We start from the raw sequence: 20019 nt of genomic DNA on the forward strand, positions 1-20019 counted from the left end.
AGCAGGGGGTTGGACCAGATGACCCAGGAGGTCCCTTCCAACTCTACCATTCTATGATTCTATGATTCTATGAATTGACCGATACCATGCTGAACGTCCGGGACCAAGGGTAGGGGTTACTTATTTTATCTTGTGCCTTAAAATATTTCCTTCTCGTCCCCTGTAGAAACTAGACTAGGGCATAAATAGTTGCACTACTTGACATTAAACTTAACTTTATTAATGATGTATCTAAAATACTAAGGTCCGAATAATCATTTGTATTTTATAACAATCATTTTTTTTGCTTCTTTTTCTTTTTGCACCCGGGGATTTTGTGTCAAATTCATCAAACTGGCACCTCTTTTAAGTCAAAAGTTACACAATCTTTTCAATAAGCTATAATATATCCAAAAGAGAAGTTAGACAGATATTGTACTTGAATGCAAGGAAATTAAAAGGCTAATATTAAAACCATTTTTACTCCAGAAAAAAAGGTGCAAAGTAATGATGAATCTGCTTCCACTTGTTTACTTACAGATTTCTAAGGAATAAAGGAAAATCATGCAAATTCTTATTTGCTAGAATTCTGGGGAAAATGTACCAAAAGTAGTTGATTGTAAGAGTATAAAGTAGAATCATAGAATCATAGAATGGTAGAGTTGGAGGGGACCTCCTGGGTCATCTGGTCCAACCCCCTGCTCAAAGCAGGATTCACTAGATCATCTCAGACAGATGTCTGTCCAGCCTCTGTTTGAAGACGTCCATTGAAGGGGAACTCACCACCTCTCGTGGCAGCCTGTTCCACTCATTAATCACCCTAACTGTCAAAAAGTTTTTTCTAATATCTAATCTGTGTCTCCTCCCATTTAGTTTCATCCCATTGCTTCTAGTCTTTCCTTGTGCAAATGAGAATAAAGATGATCCTTCTACAATGTGACAGCCCTTGACATATTTGTAGACCGCTATTAAGTCTCCTCTCAGTCTTCTTTTTTGCAAGCTAAACATTCCCAAATCCTGCAACCGTTCCTCATAGGACATGGTTTGCAGACCAGTCACCATTCTGGTCGCTCTTCTCTGAACTTGCTCCAGTTTGTCTATGTCTTTTTTAAAATGTGGTGCCCAAAACTGGACACAGTATTCCAGATGAGGTCTGACCAAAGAGGAGTAAAGACCGATAATGACTTCACGTGATCTAGACTGTATGCTTCTGTTAATACATCCCAGAATTGTATTTGCCTTTTTTGCTGCTGCATCACACTGTTGACTCATGTTCAGTCTATGATCTATTAGTATACCTAAGTCTTTTTCACATGTACTGTTGCTTAGTCCTATTCCTCCCATTCTGTATATGCTTTTTTCATTTTTATTGCCCAGATGTAGTACTTTGCATTTTTCCCTGTTAAAAACCATTCTGTTGGTTGCTGCCCACTGCTCCAGTTTATTTAGGTCTTTTTGAATCCTCTCTCTCTCTCTTCTCTAGTATTAGCTATCCCTCCTAGCTTTGTGTCATCAGCAAATTTAATCAGTTTACCCTCAATTCCTTCATCTAAATCATTGATAAAGATGTTGAACAATACAGGTCCCAGGACGGAGCCCTGTGGTACCCCACTTGAGACATTCATCCAGCTGGATGTGAAGCCATTTACAACCACCCTTTGAGTCCGATCACTAAGCCAGTTATGAATCCACCTAACAGTTGCCTGGTCCATTGCATACTTGGTCATTTTTTCAATAAGGATGGTGTGAGATACTTTGTCAAATGCTTTGCTGAAGTCAAGATATACTATATCCACAGCATTTCCCTGATCCACCCAGTCAGTGATTCTGTCATAGAAGGAAATTAAGTTAGTCTGACATGACTTGTTAGTTACAAACCCATGTTGACTCTGGTTAATCACTTCATTCTTATCCATGTACTTACATACATGTTGTTTAATAATTTGTTCAAAGATCTTTCCTGGTATAGAAGTCAGACTCACCGGCCTATAGTTCCCTGGGTCCACCTTCTTCCCCTTTTTGAAGATAGGAACAACATTTGCTCTTCTCCAGTCTTCTGGGACTTCTCCTGTTCTCCAAGAATTTTCAAAGATTATGGAGAGTGGTTCTAAAATTTCTTCTGCAATCTCCTTCAGTACTCTGGGGTGTAATTCATCTGGACCTGGAGACTTGAACTCATTTATGTTAGCTAAATATTCCCTCACAATCTTTCTGTTTACAGATAACTTGGATTCCTCTATTCCTTTAAAAGGACAGTGAAGATCAGTTGATGTTACATTTTCTTTCTGAGAGAAAACAGATGCAAAATAGGAATTAAAAAGTTCGGCCTTCTCAACATCCTCTCTTACCATTTCTCCATTTTCATCCTGTAAAAATCCTATAGCATCTTTGACTTTTCTTTTACTTTTGACATACCCCCAAAATCCTTTTTTATTGCTTTTGACATCTCTTGCAAGCCTTAATTCATTGTCAGCTTTAGCTAACCTGATACGTGCCCTGCAGGATAGGCAAATGCCATGTAAGCGTGATTGATTGGATTTAATTAGTGTGACCCGAACAACTTAAAAGAATGATGTTGACAGAGTTCTGTCGACTACCATCTGCCCTAAAGTTTTTCCATACAGTACTGCTCTCCACCTGCCACCATGACAGAGCAAGATCATCTTGATAGCATATCCTTGAAACTGAACTCAAAATCATAAAAAATGTAATTAAAAAAAATATGTAGCTGAACTTATAGTGCCACAATGGTTGTTAATCTGTGATTGTTGGTCTGCTATCCAACAAAAACTGAGCCAATGGTGTAAAAGATCAAATGTACTGGCATAGTATATATTCATTTATATATATATTTTTTAAATTGTGAATACTTTGAGTTTTCTTCTTTTTTCTTTTGTATTTCAGCCAGAAGGAAAACTTGTGAGGAAACAAGCTTTCAGTGAAACTATAAACCCCAAAGGTTAGATTCTTATAATGAAAATATCTTGATCCTTATTCCTTGTCTAAAATAATCAAATAGTATGGATAGATGTTAATTATTAGATCAGTGGGAATCCAACCACTGAGACCACCATCAATCATTAGACTCCAGTTTGCAATGTGGCGTGAACAGGCTTGGACTGGCCCACAGTAGAATCCTCCAGTGGTGGGCCACTACACTCTTATATGAGCATTACTTGGCACAGTATACTTGACTCACTATGTACAGACAAAGGCAGCATCTTATTCATTTAACAATCTACCCAGTTCATTTTTATATACATTTGTGATTGATGATAATGTCACATTTGCATGAAGCTGAAAAGTGGGGCCCTGGAGTTGGTTACTGGTGGGCCCTTGGCACCCTAGTCCGACACTGCTTGTGTCTTCTGTATTCGGCGGCTGTGTCCCGGTCTTCAGTCTTCTATCAGGTAGTTTGTTGTGTAGGACATACACTATTTTAGTGCCCGGCCCCCACCACAGAGAGATTGGCCCCCATAACCCTTGTAATGTAACTTGGGACAGGAGCTGACATTATGATACCACAATGGGTGGAGATATATGTGGTCTGCCGTCTGTAAATGGCGCCCCCATAATTCCTGGTTCTACTTGAGGAATATTGAGGGTAGTAATGATCACTCCCATCATTGTAACTGTGTAAAAAAAAAGTCAAGACAAAAAACCTCACATGACACTTTTATTTTCTTTCTTTTTCTTCTTTATTGGAATAGCAATAAGCAACATTGTAATAAAAATATTACTGGCCCTTTAAGAAATTAAACTATGATCACAATAACTCTCAGGTCAGACCCCATAGAGACCACAGAACTAGCTGTGGGCATTGAGGACCGGCTGAGATCCAATGGACCCAAAATCCAGAGGAAGGCAAAGAAACCCCCCGGAGACTTTTGCCTCAGGGAGGGAAAAAATTCCTTCCTGACCCCAGTTGTGGCGATCGGATATTTCCCTGGATCACGTCTGTCCTGCTGCATATTGCTGTATATCTGCAAGTATTATAAGCTCAGGAGAGCCGACCCTGGGAAGGAAAAGACAAATACACCCTGCTCAAGAGGAGCTTACAGTCTAATATACAATATACAGACTGCTTCTGAGAGCATACAGAATAATGCACACCCTGTCCTAGGAGCTTACAGTCTAATATATAATATACAGGCTGCTCCTGAGGGCATGCAGAATAATGCACACCCGGTCCTATGAGCTTACAATCTAATATATAATATACAGGCTGCTCCTGAGGGCATACAGAATAATGTACACCCTGTCCTAGGAGCTTACAGTATAATATACAGTATACAAACTGCTCCTGAGGGCATGCAGAATAATGTACACCCTGTCCTAGGAGCTTACATTCAAATATACAATATACAGACTGCTCCTGAGAGCATACAGAATAATGTACACCCTGTCCTAGGACCTTACAATCTAATATACAGGCTGCTCCTGAGGGAATGCAGAATAATGTACACCCTGTTCTAGGAGCTTACAATCTAATATACAATATACAGACTGCTCCTGAGGGCATGCAGAATAATGTACACCCTGTCCTAGGAGCTTACAATCTAATATATAATATACAGGCTGCTCCTGAGGGCATACAGAATAATGCACACCCTGTCCTAGGAGCTTACAATCTAATATACAATATACAGACTGCTCCTGAGGGCATGCAGAATAATGTACACCCTGTCCTAGAAGCTTACAATCTAATATACAATATACAGACTGCTCCTGAGGGCATGCAGAATAATGTACACCCTGTCCTAGGAGCTTACAGTCTAATATACAATATACTGGCTGCTCCTGAGAGCATACAGAATAATGCACACCCTGTCCTAGGAGCTTACAATCTAATATACAATATACAGGCTGCTCCTGAGGGCATACAGAATAATGTACACCCTGTCCTAGGAGCTTACAGTATAATATACAGTATACAGACTGCTCCTGAGGGCATGCAGAATAATGTACACCCTGTCCTAGGAGCTTACAGTATAATATACAGTATACAGACTGCTCCTGAGAGCATACAGAATAATGTACACCCTGTCCTAGGAGCTTACAATCTAATATACAGACTGCTCCTGAGGGTGTGCAGAATAATGTACACCCTGTTCTAGGAGCTTACAATCTAATATACAATATACAGACTGCTCCTGAGGGCATACAGAATAATGTACACCCTGTCCTAGTAGCTTACAATCTAATATACAATATACAGGCTGCCCCTGAGAGCATGTAGAATAATGCACACCCTGTCCTAGGAGCTTACAATCTAATATACAGTATACAGACTGCTCCTGAGGGCATGCAGAATAATGTACACCCTGTTCTAGGAGCTTACAATCTAATATATAATATACAGGCTGCTCCTGAGGGCATGCAGAATAATGCACACCCGGTCCTATGAGCTTACAATCTAATATACAGTATAAAGACTGCTCCTGAGGGCATGCAGAATAATGTACACCCTGTTCTAGGAGCTTACAATCTAATATACAATATACAGACTGCTCCTGAGGGCATGCAGAATAATGCACACCCTGTGCTAGGAGCTTACAATCTAATATACAATATACAGACTGCTCCTGAGGGCATACAGAATAATGCACACCCTGTCCTAGGAGCTTACAGCCTAATATACAATATACAGGCTGCTCCTGAGGGCATGCAGAATAATGTACACCCTGTCCTAGGAGCTTACAATCTAATATATAATATACAGGCTGCTCCTGAGGGCATGCAGAATAATGTACACCCTGTTCTAGGAGCTTACAATCTAATATACAGTATACAGACTGCTCCTGAGGGCATGCAGAATAATGTACACCCTGTCCTAGGAGCTTACAATCTAATATACAATATACAGACTGCTGCTGAGGGCATACAGAATAATGCACACCCTGTCCTAGGAGCTTACAGCCTAATATACAATATACAGACTGCTCCTGAGGGCATGCAGAATAATGTACACCCTGTCTTAGGAGCTTACAATCTAATATATAATATACAGACTGCTCCTGAGGGCATGCAGAATAATGCACACCCTGTTCTAGGAGCTTACAATCTAATATACAATATACAGACTGCTCCTGAGGGCATGCAGAATAATGTACACCCTGTCGTAGGAGCTTACAATCTAATATACAATATACAGACTGCTCCTGAGGGCATGCAGAATAATGTACACCCTGTTCTAGGAGCTTACAATCTAATATACAATATACAGACTGCTCCTGAGGGCATACAGAATAATGCACACCCTGTCCTAGGAGCTTACAATCTAATATATAATATACAGACTGCTCCTGAGGGCATGCAGAATAATGTACACCCTGTTCTAGGAGCTTACAATCTAATATACAATATACAGACTGCTCCTGAGGGCATGCAGAATAATGTACACCCTGTCCTAGGAGCTTACAATCTAATATACAATATACAGACTGCTCCTGAGGGCATACAGAATAATGCACACCCTGTCCTAGGAGCTTACAATCTAATATATAATATACAGGCTGCTCCTGAGGGCATACAGAATAATGCACACCCTGTCCTAGGAGCTTACAATCTAATATATAATATACAGACTGCTCCTGAGGGCATGCAGAATAATGTACACCCTTTCCTAGGAGCTTACTATCTAATATACAATATACAGACTGCTCCTGAGGGCATGCAGAATAATGTACACCCTTTCCTAGGAGCTTACTATCTAATATACAATATACAGACTGCTCCCGAGGGCATGCAGAATAATGTACACCCTGTCCTAGGAGCTTACAATCTAATATATAATATACAGACTACTCCTGAGGGCATGCAGAATAATGCGCACCCTGTCCTAGGAGCTTACAATCTAATATATAATATACAGACTGCTCCTGAGGGCATGCAGAATAATGCACACCCTGTCCTAGGAGCTTACAATCTAATATATAATATACAGGCTGCTCCTGAGGGCATACAGAATAATGCACACCCTGTCCTAGGAGCTTACAATCTAATATACAACATGCAGGCTGCTCCTGAGGGCATGCAGAATAATGCACACCCTGTCCTAGGAGCTTACAATCTAATATATAATATACAGGCTGCTCCTGAGAGCATACAGAATAATCTACACCTTGTCCTAGGAGCTTACAATCTAATATATAATATACAGACTACTCCTGAGGGCATGCAGAATAATGCGCACCCTGTCCTAGGAGCTTACAATCTAATATATAATATACAGACTGCTCCTGAGGGCATGCAGAATAATGCACACCCTGTCCTAGGAGCTTACAATCTAATATATAATATACAGACTGCTCCTGAGGGCATACAGAATAATGCACACCCTGTCCTAGGAGCTTACAATCTAATATACAACATGCAGGCTGCTCCTGAGGGCATGCAGAATAATGCACACCCTGTCCTAGGAGCTTACAATCTAATATACAACATGCAGGCTGCTCCTGAGGGCATGCAGAATAATGCACACCCTGTCCTAGGAGCTTACAATCTAATATATAATATACAGGCTGCTCCTGAGAGCATACAGAATAATCTACACCTTGTCCTAGGAGCTTACAATCTAATATACAATATACAGACTGCTCTTGAGGGCATGCAGAATAATGTACACCCTGTCCTAGGAGCTTACAATCTAATATACAGTATACAGACTGCTCCTGAGAGCATGCAGAATAATGCACACCCTGTCCTAGGAGCTTACAATCTAATATACAATACACAGACTGCTCCTGAGGGCATGCAGAATAATGCACACCCTGTCCTAGGAGCTTACAATCTAATATACAATACACAGACTGCTCCTTAGGGTATATAGAATAATGCACACCCTGTCCTAGGAGCTTACAATCAAATATATAATATCCGAATGTAGCTTACCGGGAGGAGGTTGCGGTAGAGCGAGGTCACAGGAGGCAGTGTCGCTGTTTTGGAGGCACCGGTGAGCAGTGTCCCTTTCCCATTGATTGCCCTGCAGTGGACTCTGGGAAAATGGACGCTGGAGGAGGCGCATGCGTCTCTCGAGATCTCAATATGTGCATGCACCCCCTCCAGTGTCCATTTTCCCAAAACCCACTGCAGTGCAATCAATAGGAAAGGGGACTCTGCTCACTGGCGCCGACATCTTATGAGAGCCCAGGGCCCGCAGCATCGCCCCACTCCTGCCGCCACCTGTCCCCTGAATCAGTGGCCCTGCCTCCTGTGACCCTCCTGTGGTCCCCCCGGTAACCTACCATTAAACGGACTATAAGAGGCACCATAAAAAATTATTTTCCACCTCAAAATTTGGGGTGTGCCTTATGGTCCAGTGCGTCTTATAGTCCGCAAAATATGGTAATGGCAATGCAAGTCTATGGGTCCGTGAAAAAATTGGACCACACTTTGATGACATCCGAGTGTGGTCCGATTTTCACAGACTGACAGAAGGGAGAAGGTGAGAAACCCTTTTTTTCTCATCTCCATGTCCAAGAAAAACTGATGCTACTCTGATCAAAGTCTGATCAGAGTCTGTAACTCTATTACGCCAGTTGCCGTTTCTTCAAAACTGCTCATGATATCTTGTGGTTCCAGTTCTGGTCCTCTGGTCAAGCTACGACTTTCTCCGTTGTTTCTGCTCTTCCATCCTCCTGCGCCACCGTCATCTGTCCGTGCTTCATTACATGACACTTCATAACACCTATCATTACAAAAAAGAGGATTCAATGATAGGTCCTATTTAAGGAATCATCCTGATACACAAGAGAGAACACGTCACTCAGATGTTTGCTGAGATTTTTTATGGGTAAATGGTGCAGTTCTAACCTTCAGCACAAACTCCCCACAGCTACACAATGTGTGAATGGGGCCTTAGTGTTAAGTGAAGAGCTACCTACATGGTTCAGGATTAGAACTTTATACATTCTGTACCAATTGTGGTGTCATGTGATATCTATGATGTCATGTCCCCTGTGATGTCATAATAACTGCCACTGCTGTGTTATGTATCAAGTTTACCACATCAAGGAAGAATTGAATTAATAAAACAAAATCACAGGCTGCAAATATCCACCAGCCTCATTTTTAATTGAGTCTTGACGCACGTTATAACCTGAACATTTCCACCCTTTTATTCTAACCAGCATCACCTAATGCTCTATGAAATAAAGGAGAATACAGGACGCCATACTGCAATTCCTGATCATGATAAAACGTCAGTTCCAGGTCCCCCCTGATCCAACAAGACCAAGAGCTGAGAATGGAGAACTGGAGCAGTCTGCAATTACATTTATGTTATGAGACGCTATGTTTTGACAACATTAATGGCAGAGCTACCCAAAAATGATGCCAAATGGAGTGGTCTCAACTGACCCACCCCTTTCTATATGCTTTTATTAGAGCACATGGGCGTCATAGAGGGCAAAAACAGCCGATTGCTGAGGGTCTCCAAGACCACTGACAGATGATCAGTTAATCGACCAGCAAGTCCTCATTTAGGGAAGGGGTTGTCCAGATTGGTAACCCCTGTTAGGCCGGGCTCACATTACCTTACTAAAGCACACTAACCTGCAGATTTTCCTTGGAATCTGGTCAATGACATTTTTTAAATCATAGAATCATTATAACAATCACAGCACAGGACACATGATCCAGTGATATTTGCTGAGATTTTCAGGTTAATGATGCAGTTCTGAATCCCACTACTAACCCCCCATCTAAACAATGTATGAGTGAGGTCATAAGTTCCCTACCTGGACTTGTTTCCTTCAAGCTGTCAGGCTCTAATGAAACAAGATGGCTCAGGTGTTACACTTTGTACATTCTATACCAATTGTGATGTCACATGAGGTCTATGATGTTTATGTGCTTTGTGATGTCAACCAAACTACCTGTTTAACCCCTTCCAACCCAATGACATACTTTGATTTTCTGAACAGGTTATTTGGATGCAAGGGCACAGACAATGAAGGGACAATAGTAATCATCCAAAACTATTTATTTTTCTACCACCGAAAGGAAATCTAACTATAGGGACATATATATATATATATATATATATATATATATATATATATATATATATATATATATATATATATATATATATATATATATATATATATATATAGTACACACCAAAAGTTTGGACACACCTTCTCATTTAAGGATTTTTCTGTATTTTCATGACTATGAAAATTGTACATTCTTGAAGCTCATCAAGAGAATGCCAAGAGTGTACAAAGCAGTCATCAAAGCAAAAGGTGGCTACTTTGAAAAACCTAGAATATAAGACATATTTTCAGTTGTTTCACACTTTTTTTGTTAAGTATATAATTCCACATGTGTTAATTCATAGTTTTTATGCCTTCAGTGTGAATGTACAATTTTCATAGTCATGAAAATACAGAAAAATCTTTAAATGAGAAAGTGCGTCCAAACTTTTGGTCTCTACTGTATGTGTATATATATATATATATATATATATATATATATATATATATATATATATATATATATATATATATATAGTTATATAGTTGAAAGCAGTTTGCATACACTATATAAAAAGACACATGCATATTTTTCTCAATATCTTCCATGAAATAGAATAAACCTTACCCATTTTAGGTCAATTAGGATTACCATAATTTTTAATATTTGTCAAATGCCAGAATAATGAGAGAGAAAATGTTTTAAGGCATTTCTATTACTTACTGCAAAGTCAAAAGTTTACATACATTGCATTAGTATTTGATACCATTGCCCTTAAACTAAATGACTTGGGTCAAATGTTTGGGATATCCTTCCACAAGCTTCTCACAATAGTTGGTTGGAATTTGGGCCCATTCCTCCTGACAAAACTGGTGTAACTGATCCGGGTTTGTAGGTCGCCTTGCTCGCACCTGCCTTTTCAGGTTTGCCAATAAATTTTCAATAGGATTGAGATTAGGGCTTTGTGATGGCCTCTCCAAAACATTGACTTTGTTATCCTTAAGCCACTTTGTTACCGTTTTGGCAGCATGCTTCAGGTCATTGTCCATTTGGAAGACCCACTTCCGACCAAGCTTTAACTTCCTGGCTGATGTCTTGAGATGTTGCTTAAGTATTGCCACATAATCTTCTTTTCTCATGATGCCATCTATTTTGTGAAGTGCACCAGTCCCTCCTGCAGCAAAGCAACCCCATAACATGATGCTGCCACCCCCGTGTTTCACAGTTGGGATGGTGTTTTAAGGCTTCCAAGCTTCTCCCTTTTTCCTCCAAACGTAACGATGGTCATTATGCCCTAAAGGTTCAATTTTAATTTCATCAGACCATGTCTCCAGGACATGTCTCCAAAAATTAAGGTCTTTGTTCCTGTGTGCATTTGCAAACATTAATCTGGCTTTTTTATGTTTCTTTTGGAGTAATGGCTTCTTCCTGGCAGAGTGGCCTTTCAGTCCATGTTGGTACAGTACTCATTTCATTGTGGATATTGACACAATCTTACCAGCTTCTGCCATCATCTTCACAAGGTCTTTTGCTTTTGGTTGATATGCACATGTCAGACCAAAGCATGTTCATCTCTGGGACACAGAACACATCTCCTTCCTGAGCGCTATGATGGCTGGACAGTCCCATCTTGTTTGTACTTGCGTATAATTGTTTGTACAGATGAACGAGGCACCTTCAGGTATGTTGAAATTGTACCCAAGGATGAGCCAGACTTGTGCAAGTCCACAATTTTCTTCCTGATATCTTGGCTAATTTCTTTAGACTTTCCCATGAAGCTACACAAAGAAGCAGTGTGTTTCAGGTGTGCATCGAAATACATCCACAGGTGTGTCTCTAATTAAATCAGATGTTGCCAAAAAAAGCTTCCAAACACATGACATCATCATATGGGCAGTCCAGAATTGTTTAAAGGCATAGTAATTTTAATGTATGTAAAATTTTGACTTTGCAGTAAGTAATAAAAATGCCTTAAAACATTCATTTTTCTGGCATTTGGCAAATACTAAAAATTATGGTAATCCTAATCACTGATTTCAGCGGGTCACTGAATTTCTTCTGCTGCAGACTGCAAATCACTTCTTGTACTGACGGAACGCCATGCACGTCTAGTCGGAATGTGGCCACCGACACCAGAGAATCCTGACAGCGGGCACTGTGTGTAATTTGAGGATTTACCTGCTGTCACATCTAGTGAGTTCAGACTTTCACACTAAACCTTGACAACCCTTTTAATACCATAAAATTTGATTGATCGTTCATGTTCATTCATTCCTTTATTTAAACTACTAGCCTTGTCCCCTGTTCTAGTGACCAATGGGGATCTAACCAGTGCACACATATGCCACATAGATGTCTTTGTAGACTGTACAATATGGGTCCAGATGTATCCTGCCTATTTGACAATGTGTGAATTGAACCTAATACATTTGAATACATGCCATTTTTAAACGAAAGAATTGTGATTAACAGGAGAACTTCAGCGGATACAGATAAAGAGAGGAGCTTTAGAAGGAATGGTTCCTGACAGCATTGCCACAAACTTCATTAGCATACAAGGTATTACATTGTATTACTGCTAAAGACAATATTTTTTTTCCCTAAGAATGCCAAAGTCAATAAAAATTCTTCAACATCTTGTACTTTTTTGTGCAATATGTATTTTTTTAATAAAAAGGGAGATCAATTAGAAAAGTAATGCAAACATATGTCAAGTTCATTTTTTAATTAGTTTATATGCAATACTATATTATTCTATACCATTAAAAAGAATACTTTTTATTTTCTGCATGTAACATTACAGTAGGCGAAGTGTTCTTCAATCCTCAATGGGGGAAATTTTTCTAGACCAGCACTCATCATCACAAACCTTTTTTTAATCTAAAATGTATAGGGATCTCTAGAAAGAACTTACGGGTTTATTGTATACCATAGTACATTAAATTCAATCCTAAAACGGTAAGCAGTAACCATTTGAGCTTCCTCTAGTGGTGGTTGAAGGCTGTACATTTTTTGTCTTGTTTTTGTCTGCAGCTCCAGAAAACTAAAGGAAAGCTGTCAGTGGTTTTGACCTTCATAACAGTTTTCACCTCTACATAGGAGTTAAGGAGGCCTTTCTGAATATACAGTATGCATATAAAATCGAATGCCGATAAAAACATTTTGAACTGATGTTTCCTCTGGGAGTATATTCAGCAGGCAAGTGTTCTGCTGTCTTGGTGGCAACCCCTCCCATCTAAGGTTGATTAACAATAGGGTTGAGCGAGTGTGTTCTGTCCGAGTACGCTCGGGCCGAGCTCCGAGTATTTATAGCTGCTCGGTGATATGGTTGAATCCCTCCATTGTGCATGATTTGCAACTGTTTGACAGCTTTATTACATGTGAGGAATGTGTAAGAAATAGACATTCCTCCCATGTAATAAAGCTGTCAAACAGTTGCAAATCATGCACACGGGAGCGATTTAACCTTATCACCGAGCAGCTGTAAATACGCGGAGCTCGGCCCGAGCATACTCGCCGAAAGGGTTAATAGAACATACTGGCTCAACACTAATTAACAACTTTTTGCAAGAGACATTAGAGACATCAGCAATCCTAGATGAGATGGGTTGCTGCCCAGGACAATGACTACTGAATAAACACGAAGCAGACACTTGAAGGGAATCTGTCACCAGGATTTTACCACCTAATCTGAAAGCAGTATAATGTAGAGCTAGATACCCTGATTACAGTGATGTGTCACTTACTGAGCTATTTGCTATAGTTTTGGTAAAATTGCTGTTTTATCAGAAGATTATCAGTAGACGACTAGTAAACCTGCTGCCATGTAGTCCTACAAACACACCTGCACAAAAAAACCTTAAAAAGATATCTTTATTAGATATGTATAGAAAAAGGATGCTACAAAGAACATATCTACTATATAATCGGCTTATCCTGTCTATCTGTCCGTCCAGGAAATCCCGCGTTGTTGATTGGTCCGGCCGCGGCCAATCAGCGACGCGAGATTTCAGAACAAGATGGCGGCCGTTAGCGGCTCATCTGCCGCATGGAGGTCAGCGGCGATGCAGCAGAAGTACACTGACCGGCGGCCTAGGCGGCACCGCTCCCCGGTCCTCAATTCACACTTGCCGTCGGGAGATCAGCGGTCCTAGCTCGCAGCGGAAGTACCCGCACAGGCAGCGCTGCTCCCCGGTCCTCACTAACACGGTTCACGGTACCAATCAGCGATATTGGCGAGAAATTTAAAACACCGCTGTCCTGATTGGTCGCGGCCGCCACCAATCAGCAACGAGCGCAGTCAGGCCGCGAATTGGCGCCGGATTTGAAACACGCTTCGCTGATTGGTCGCACCCACCCAGTCGCGACCAATCAGTGATATTGGCGCGAAATTTAAAACACCGCCGGCCGCGACCAATCAGCGACTGGCGCAGCCCGGCCGCGAATTGGCGCCGGATTTGAAACATGCAGGCCACCGTCGGGAGATCAGCGGCGACGCAGCTGGGAGATGACTGGTGCTAGCCGGTCATCTCCCGGCTGGTCGCAGCAGAAGTACCCCGACCGGCGGCCTCGCTCCCCGGTCCTCCCTTCACACTTGCCGCGTGGTCAGCGATGTAGTCACAAGCAGTATTGACAACATGACGTAATTACAAAATTCATTAGGGGCCCCGGGGGATACATTGGGGGGTTAATTTAAAGTAGTGCACAACCCATTTAAACACTGCTTCGCTGATTAGTCGCGCCCGGTCGGCCGCATACATATTCTAGAATACCCGATGCGTTAGAATCGGGCCACCATCTAGTATACCATAACCATATAAAGGTGCATATACCCTAGGGAGAGTATTCAAAACCATAAGGCTATTGGCAGAAGGAGAGGAAGAAAAGAAATTACCCTAAAATATTATTACTGCGGGGTTTGTCGCCCTAATTCAAATGATGTGGCACCCTTGCTCAACGTAGACTATCCCTATATGGCCCTAATGTGTAACCTCTCTGATCAACGACAACACCCAGACAGTGCAAAATAAGCAATAGCTGCGATATGAATAAACCTATATGTGTAAATGGGACAGCATCAAAAAATGCCAAAGGTGTATATCTAGATATTATCTAAATGGACCATCTACATAAAGCCATAGCAACCATGATACATGCCCAAGATGAAAGTATTGTCTAAAAAAAGACATATATATGAATACATTTTTCACAATAGATAGTCTGTGACAAAACATCCAAGTATAACAAAAATCCACAATAGGAAGGTACTTAGCTGAATTTCATTTTTCCTCAGGTCCATTCTCCCTTGTTCTGATGCGTTTCTTGCCACCTAGGATCTTGGGATTCATTAGGGGACTGGCAAGCAGTGTTCCACTTTCCTTACAGCCACAGGAGCTTGAGTGCTCATGGATAGCACCTATCCTTTTTGCTTCTTACTAAGTGAATAGTACCCTGATAAACCCCGAGACCCTAAGGGGGAAAACGTGTCGGGGCAATGGATCTAGAGAGAAATGCCATTTAGCTAAGTATGTCGTAGATTTTTGTTATGTTTGGATGTTTTGTGACAGACTGTATTGTGAGCTATTTATTCATATATATACAGTACAGACCAAAAGTTTGGACACACCTTCTCATTTAAAGATTTTTCTGTATTTTCATGACTATGAAAATTGTACATTCACACTGAAGGCATCAAAACTATGAATTAACACATGTGGAATTATATACTTAACAAAAAAGTGTGCAACAACTGAAAATATGTCTTATATTCTAGGTTCTTCAAAGTTGCCACCTTTTGCTTTGATGACTGCTTTGCACACTCTTGGCATTCTCTTGATGAGCTTCAAAAGGTAGTCACCGGAAATGGTTTTCACTTCACAGGTGTGCCCTGTCAGGTTTAATAAGTGGGATTTCTTGCCTTATAAATGGGGTTGGGACCATCAATTGTGTTGTGCAGAAGTCTGGTGGATACACAGCTGATAGTCCTACTGAATAGACTGTTAGAATTTGTATTATGGCAAGAAAAAAGCAGCTAAGTAAAGAAAAACGAGTGACCATCATTACTTTAAGAAATGAAGGTCAGTCAGTGTGAAAAATTGGGAAAACTTTGAAAGTGTCCCCAAGTGCAGTTGCAAAAACCATCAAGCGCTACAAAGAAACTGACTCACATGAGGACCTCCCCAGGAAAGGAAGACCAAGAGTCACCTCTGCTTCTGAGGATAAGTTTATCCGAGTCACCAGCCTCAGAAATCGCAGGTTAACAGCAGCTCAGATTAGAGACCAGGTCAATGCCACACATTTTTAGCAGCAGACACATCTCTACAACAACTGTTAAGAGGAGACTTTGTGCAGCAGGCCTTCATGGTAAAATAGCTGCTAGGAAACCACTGCTAAGGACAGGCAACAAGCAGAAGAGACTTATTTGGGTAAAGAACACAAGAAATGGACATTAGACCAGTGGAAATCTGTGCTTTGGTCTGATGAGTCCAAATTTGAGATCTTTGGTTCCAACCACTGTGTCTTTGTGCGACGCAGAAAAGGTGAACTGATGGACTCTACATGCCTGGTTCCCACCGTGAAGCATGGAGGAGGAGGTGTGATGGTGTGGGGGTGCTTTACTGGTGACACTGTTGGGGATTTATTCAAAATTGAAGGCATACTGAACCAGCATGGCTACCACAGCATCTTGCAGTGGCATGCTATTCCATCCAGTTTGCGTTTAGTTGGACCATCATTTATTTTTCAACAGGACAATGACCCCAAACACACCTCCAGGCTGTGCAAGGGCTATTTGACCAAGAAGGAGTGTGATGGGGTGCTACGCCAGATGACCTGGCCTCCACAGTCACCAGACCTGAACCCAATCGAGATGGTTTGGGGTGAGCTGGACCGCAGAGTGAAGGCAAAAGGGCCAACAAATGCTAAGCATCTCTGGGAACTCCTTCAAGATTGTTGGAAGACCATTTCCGGTGACTACCTCTTGAAGCTCATCAAGAGAATGCCAAGAGTGTGCAAAGCAGTCATCAAAGCAAAAGGTGGCTACTTTTAAGAACCTAGAATATATCATATTTTCAGTTGTTTCACACATTTTTGTTAAGTATAAAATTCCACATGTTTTAATTCATATTTTTGATGCCTTCAGTGTGAATGTACAATTTTCATAATCATGAAAATACAGAAAAATCTTTAAATGAGAAGGTGTGTCCAAACTTTTGGTCTGTACTGTATATATACATATATATATATATAATATATATATGTCTTTTTTGCAGTACAGCAAGAACAAGATGTTGGAGAAACTTTTAACCCCTTCATTACTTATGACGTACAGTTACTTCATATGTCACCTCACTCCCTTTGATGCGGGCTCGCACGCCGAGCCTGCATTTTTCCAGCATGTGATGGCTGATTTATTAAGCCATCATCTGCCTCTAACAGACGCTGGTGGCACGGAGCTTCGCCAGTGGCTGTTAACTTGTTAAAAGCTGCTGTCAATCTCTGACAGCAGCATTTCACACGCGCTGGCAGGGGGGCGCATCATTCTATGCGCCGATCAGTGATCAGTGAGCCTGTGATATGACGTAATATTGCCAGGTCAGTTTTACCATATAATGAACATGGTAAATAAAAAAAGCCAAAACAATTGTGAAATTCCAAATTTTTTGCAATTTCAGCCCATTTGGATTTTTTTTTCCGCACTTTCCAGTGCATCACATGATAAAATGAATGGTGTCATTGAAAATTACAAGTCTTCCTGCAAAAAAAAGCCCTCAAACAGCTATGTCGACTGAAAAATAAATGGCGTCATTCAAAACTATAACTCGTCCCGCAAGATAAAAGCAAGTCCTCGTAGCTATGTCAATAAATTTTTAAAAAAAATATTTCTCTTGATTGAAAAGGAGGAAAAAACAAAAGCCCTAAAGCAAAAAAAATTGACGGGTCTTGAAAGGATTAAAATGTATTTTCGTTTGTTGCTACGGAGCACATTAGAAGCAAATGACAACATTTTCAATGGCACATAGGAAATTCTAACAAAACTAATGCTACAGAATAAAATGAAACCACCCGATATTTACTAAGGAGATCTTCTAATAAAATATATAGGAGTGTGCAACTCATATTAAACTTTAATGATCATGTTTACATTAACTATACTCTCTCTCTCTCTCTATATATATAAATATATATTTATATATCCAGTTTTTTAACAAGAGTATATGACCGTCTAAGTAAAGGTGGAGCTTCACTACTACCAGAAGCATAACATAACCCAACATCTCACTAAAATATTTCTTTACCTTTAAACAAGCTGGGTAGTCAATAGCTATCCCACTGCTACCTAACCCAGTGCAGTATGTTGAGTAAATGCCGTTACCATCATTGCCAACAACTTCTTATTTAATATTATGTTAATAAAAATCTATGCTTTATTTACCTATTTTATTTTTTTTAGGAGATATCATGGGGGAGACTTTGTTGGGTGCTTTAGATGACACCTATCTCGGATCTCTCATATATATTCCAGATGGCTGCCCAGAACAGAACATGGTCAAAACTACGCCAAATGTCATCTTGACTAAGTATTTAGATACCACTAAAAGGTGGAATGCCATTGGAGCTGAAAAGAGAAGCACAGCTGTGAAAAATATTAAAAGAGGTAAAGTATTTAATGGGAATCTGTCAGTAGGATCAACCCTCCAAAGCCATCTCTTTGGGCATTTGGGTCCAATTAAGCTGAATAAAATGATATATTGATATTTGTGATCCAATGTTTTAGTCCAGAGTAATCCACATTTTTCCTAACATGTAAATGAGCTGTTAAGAACTATGCGCCAGTGACGCGCCCCCTGGGCCAGTGCTGTTTGGGGATTACCCGGAGCCGGATCAGATGGGGGTTGTAGTCTCCGAGTGGCGGTGACCCGGTCCGTGCCCAGGGTGTCAAACTCCGTGTGTGGCAGTCTTTACAGATGTTGTTAAAGGTCCTTAATGTCGACTACGCCACCCGTTGATTTGCGGTCACAAGGCCGCCGCTGCAGAAGGGTCCGCTGAGGCTGGTGGTGTGTGTGCAGCTCTGGTAGTATAACCCCCAACGGGAGGGGTATAGCCTCAGGGGGTCAGGTGTAGAGGATGGTGGTTGTGCAGGTGCAGGATGAATCAGACAAGAAGACTCAGAGTCGGGCTGTGCAGTTCAGGGGTTTTTACTTACGGGTGTTCTTATGGTCACTCTGGCCTGAGGCGACCACCCGAGCCGTGCTGCGTCCACCAGGTCCTGGACTCGGCCAACCCCCAAGTAATTCTGGAGCGTGGTCCTGAGCTCCTGTCTGACTTTCCCTCTCTTCTGGTCGTTCTCACCAGGGATCCACCTATGTCCGGCTCCCTCGGGTCTCTTGGTGGGTACACCTCTTCTGGGTTCCCTGACCCTATACTTGGTCTGCCTTCCTGGTGGATTTGGTGAGGGTCGTGGCAGATCCTGCCCACGACCTCCGGTCTCTGGCTAAGGTGTGCTTTGTCCTCTGCCAGCTTGGGATCCGGTACCCTGGGTGCCAACCCTTCACCCTGCTGTTTGTATTCTGGGGTCTTGGCGTTCCTGCTTGTTTTCTCTCTGGGTCCTTCTGACTCCTCTCTCTCTCTCAGATTTGGCCTTGGAGCTGGGCCCAGCCGGAACCACAACTCCCTGTCAGCCCTTCTGGCTGAGCTTCTCTGCTCTGCTCCTCTGACTCAACTCTGACAGACTGACCCTGATCTAAGATGGTGCCCACCTTATATACTCCCTCTATGTGTGAGCTCAGGTGACCAGCACCCAATGAGCTCCTAGCCTTACCCAGACTGCTCCCCCTATCTGCCCCTACACTACTGGGATGTTCCACCCCCCTCCCACTCCAGCCAGGGACAGACACTATCGTACCTGCACATATATTGGTGGGAGTACCGTCGATCTGTCCCCCGGAAATGGGATGTATGTAGTGTATGCAGCCTACTAGCTCAGTTCCACACTCCATCCTTACCCGGGAGTGGAATACCACACCTCTGGCTTGAGGTGTAATACCCCTGTAGCAGCCG

The 20019-nt window shown here is 41.6% G+C and overlaps 1 protein-coding gene across 2 annotated transcripts in view; it reads left to right on the forward strand.

Moving 5' to 3' along the window:
- Positions 1-20019, forward strand: part of LOC141153543 (venom factor-like) — a 309206-nt gene that overhangs the window by 132762 nt on the left and 156425 nt on the right. The window contains exons 22-24 of one of the 2 annotated variants that reach the window (XM_073638454.1): positions 2884-2938; positions 12433-12519; positions 18413-18616. In XM_073638454.1, coding sequence (XP_073494555.1) covers positions 2884-2938; positions 12433-12519; positions 18413-18616 — 346 coding nt within the window. The remainder of the gene's footprint in view (positions 1-2883; positions 2939-12432; positions 12520-18412; positions 18617-20019) is intronic. The other variant, XM_073638462.1, reaches the window with a different exon arrangement.

Source organism: Phyllobates terribilis, unplaced genomic scaffold (genome assembly GCF_046119375.1).
Source record: "Phyllobates terribilis strain yellow unplaced genomic scaffold, ASM4611937v1 Scaffold_1__5_contigs__length_1240528914, whole genome shotgun sequence".
In the NCBI taxonomy this organism is placed as follows: domain Eukaryota; kingdom Metazoa; phylum Chordata; class Amphibia; order Anura; family Dendrobatidae; genus Phyllobates; species Phyllobates terribilis.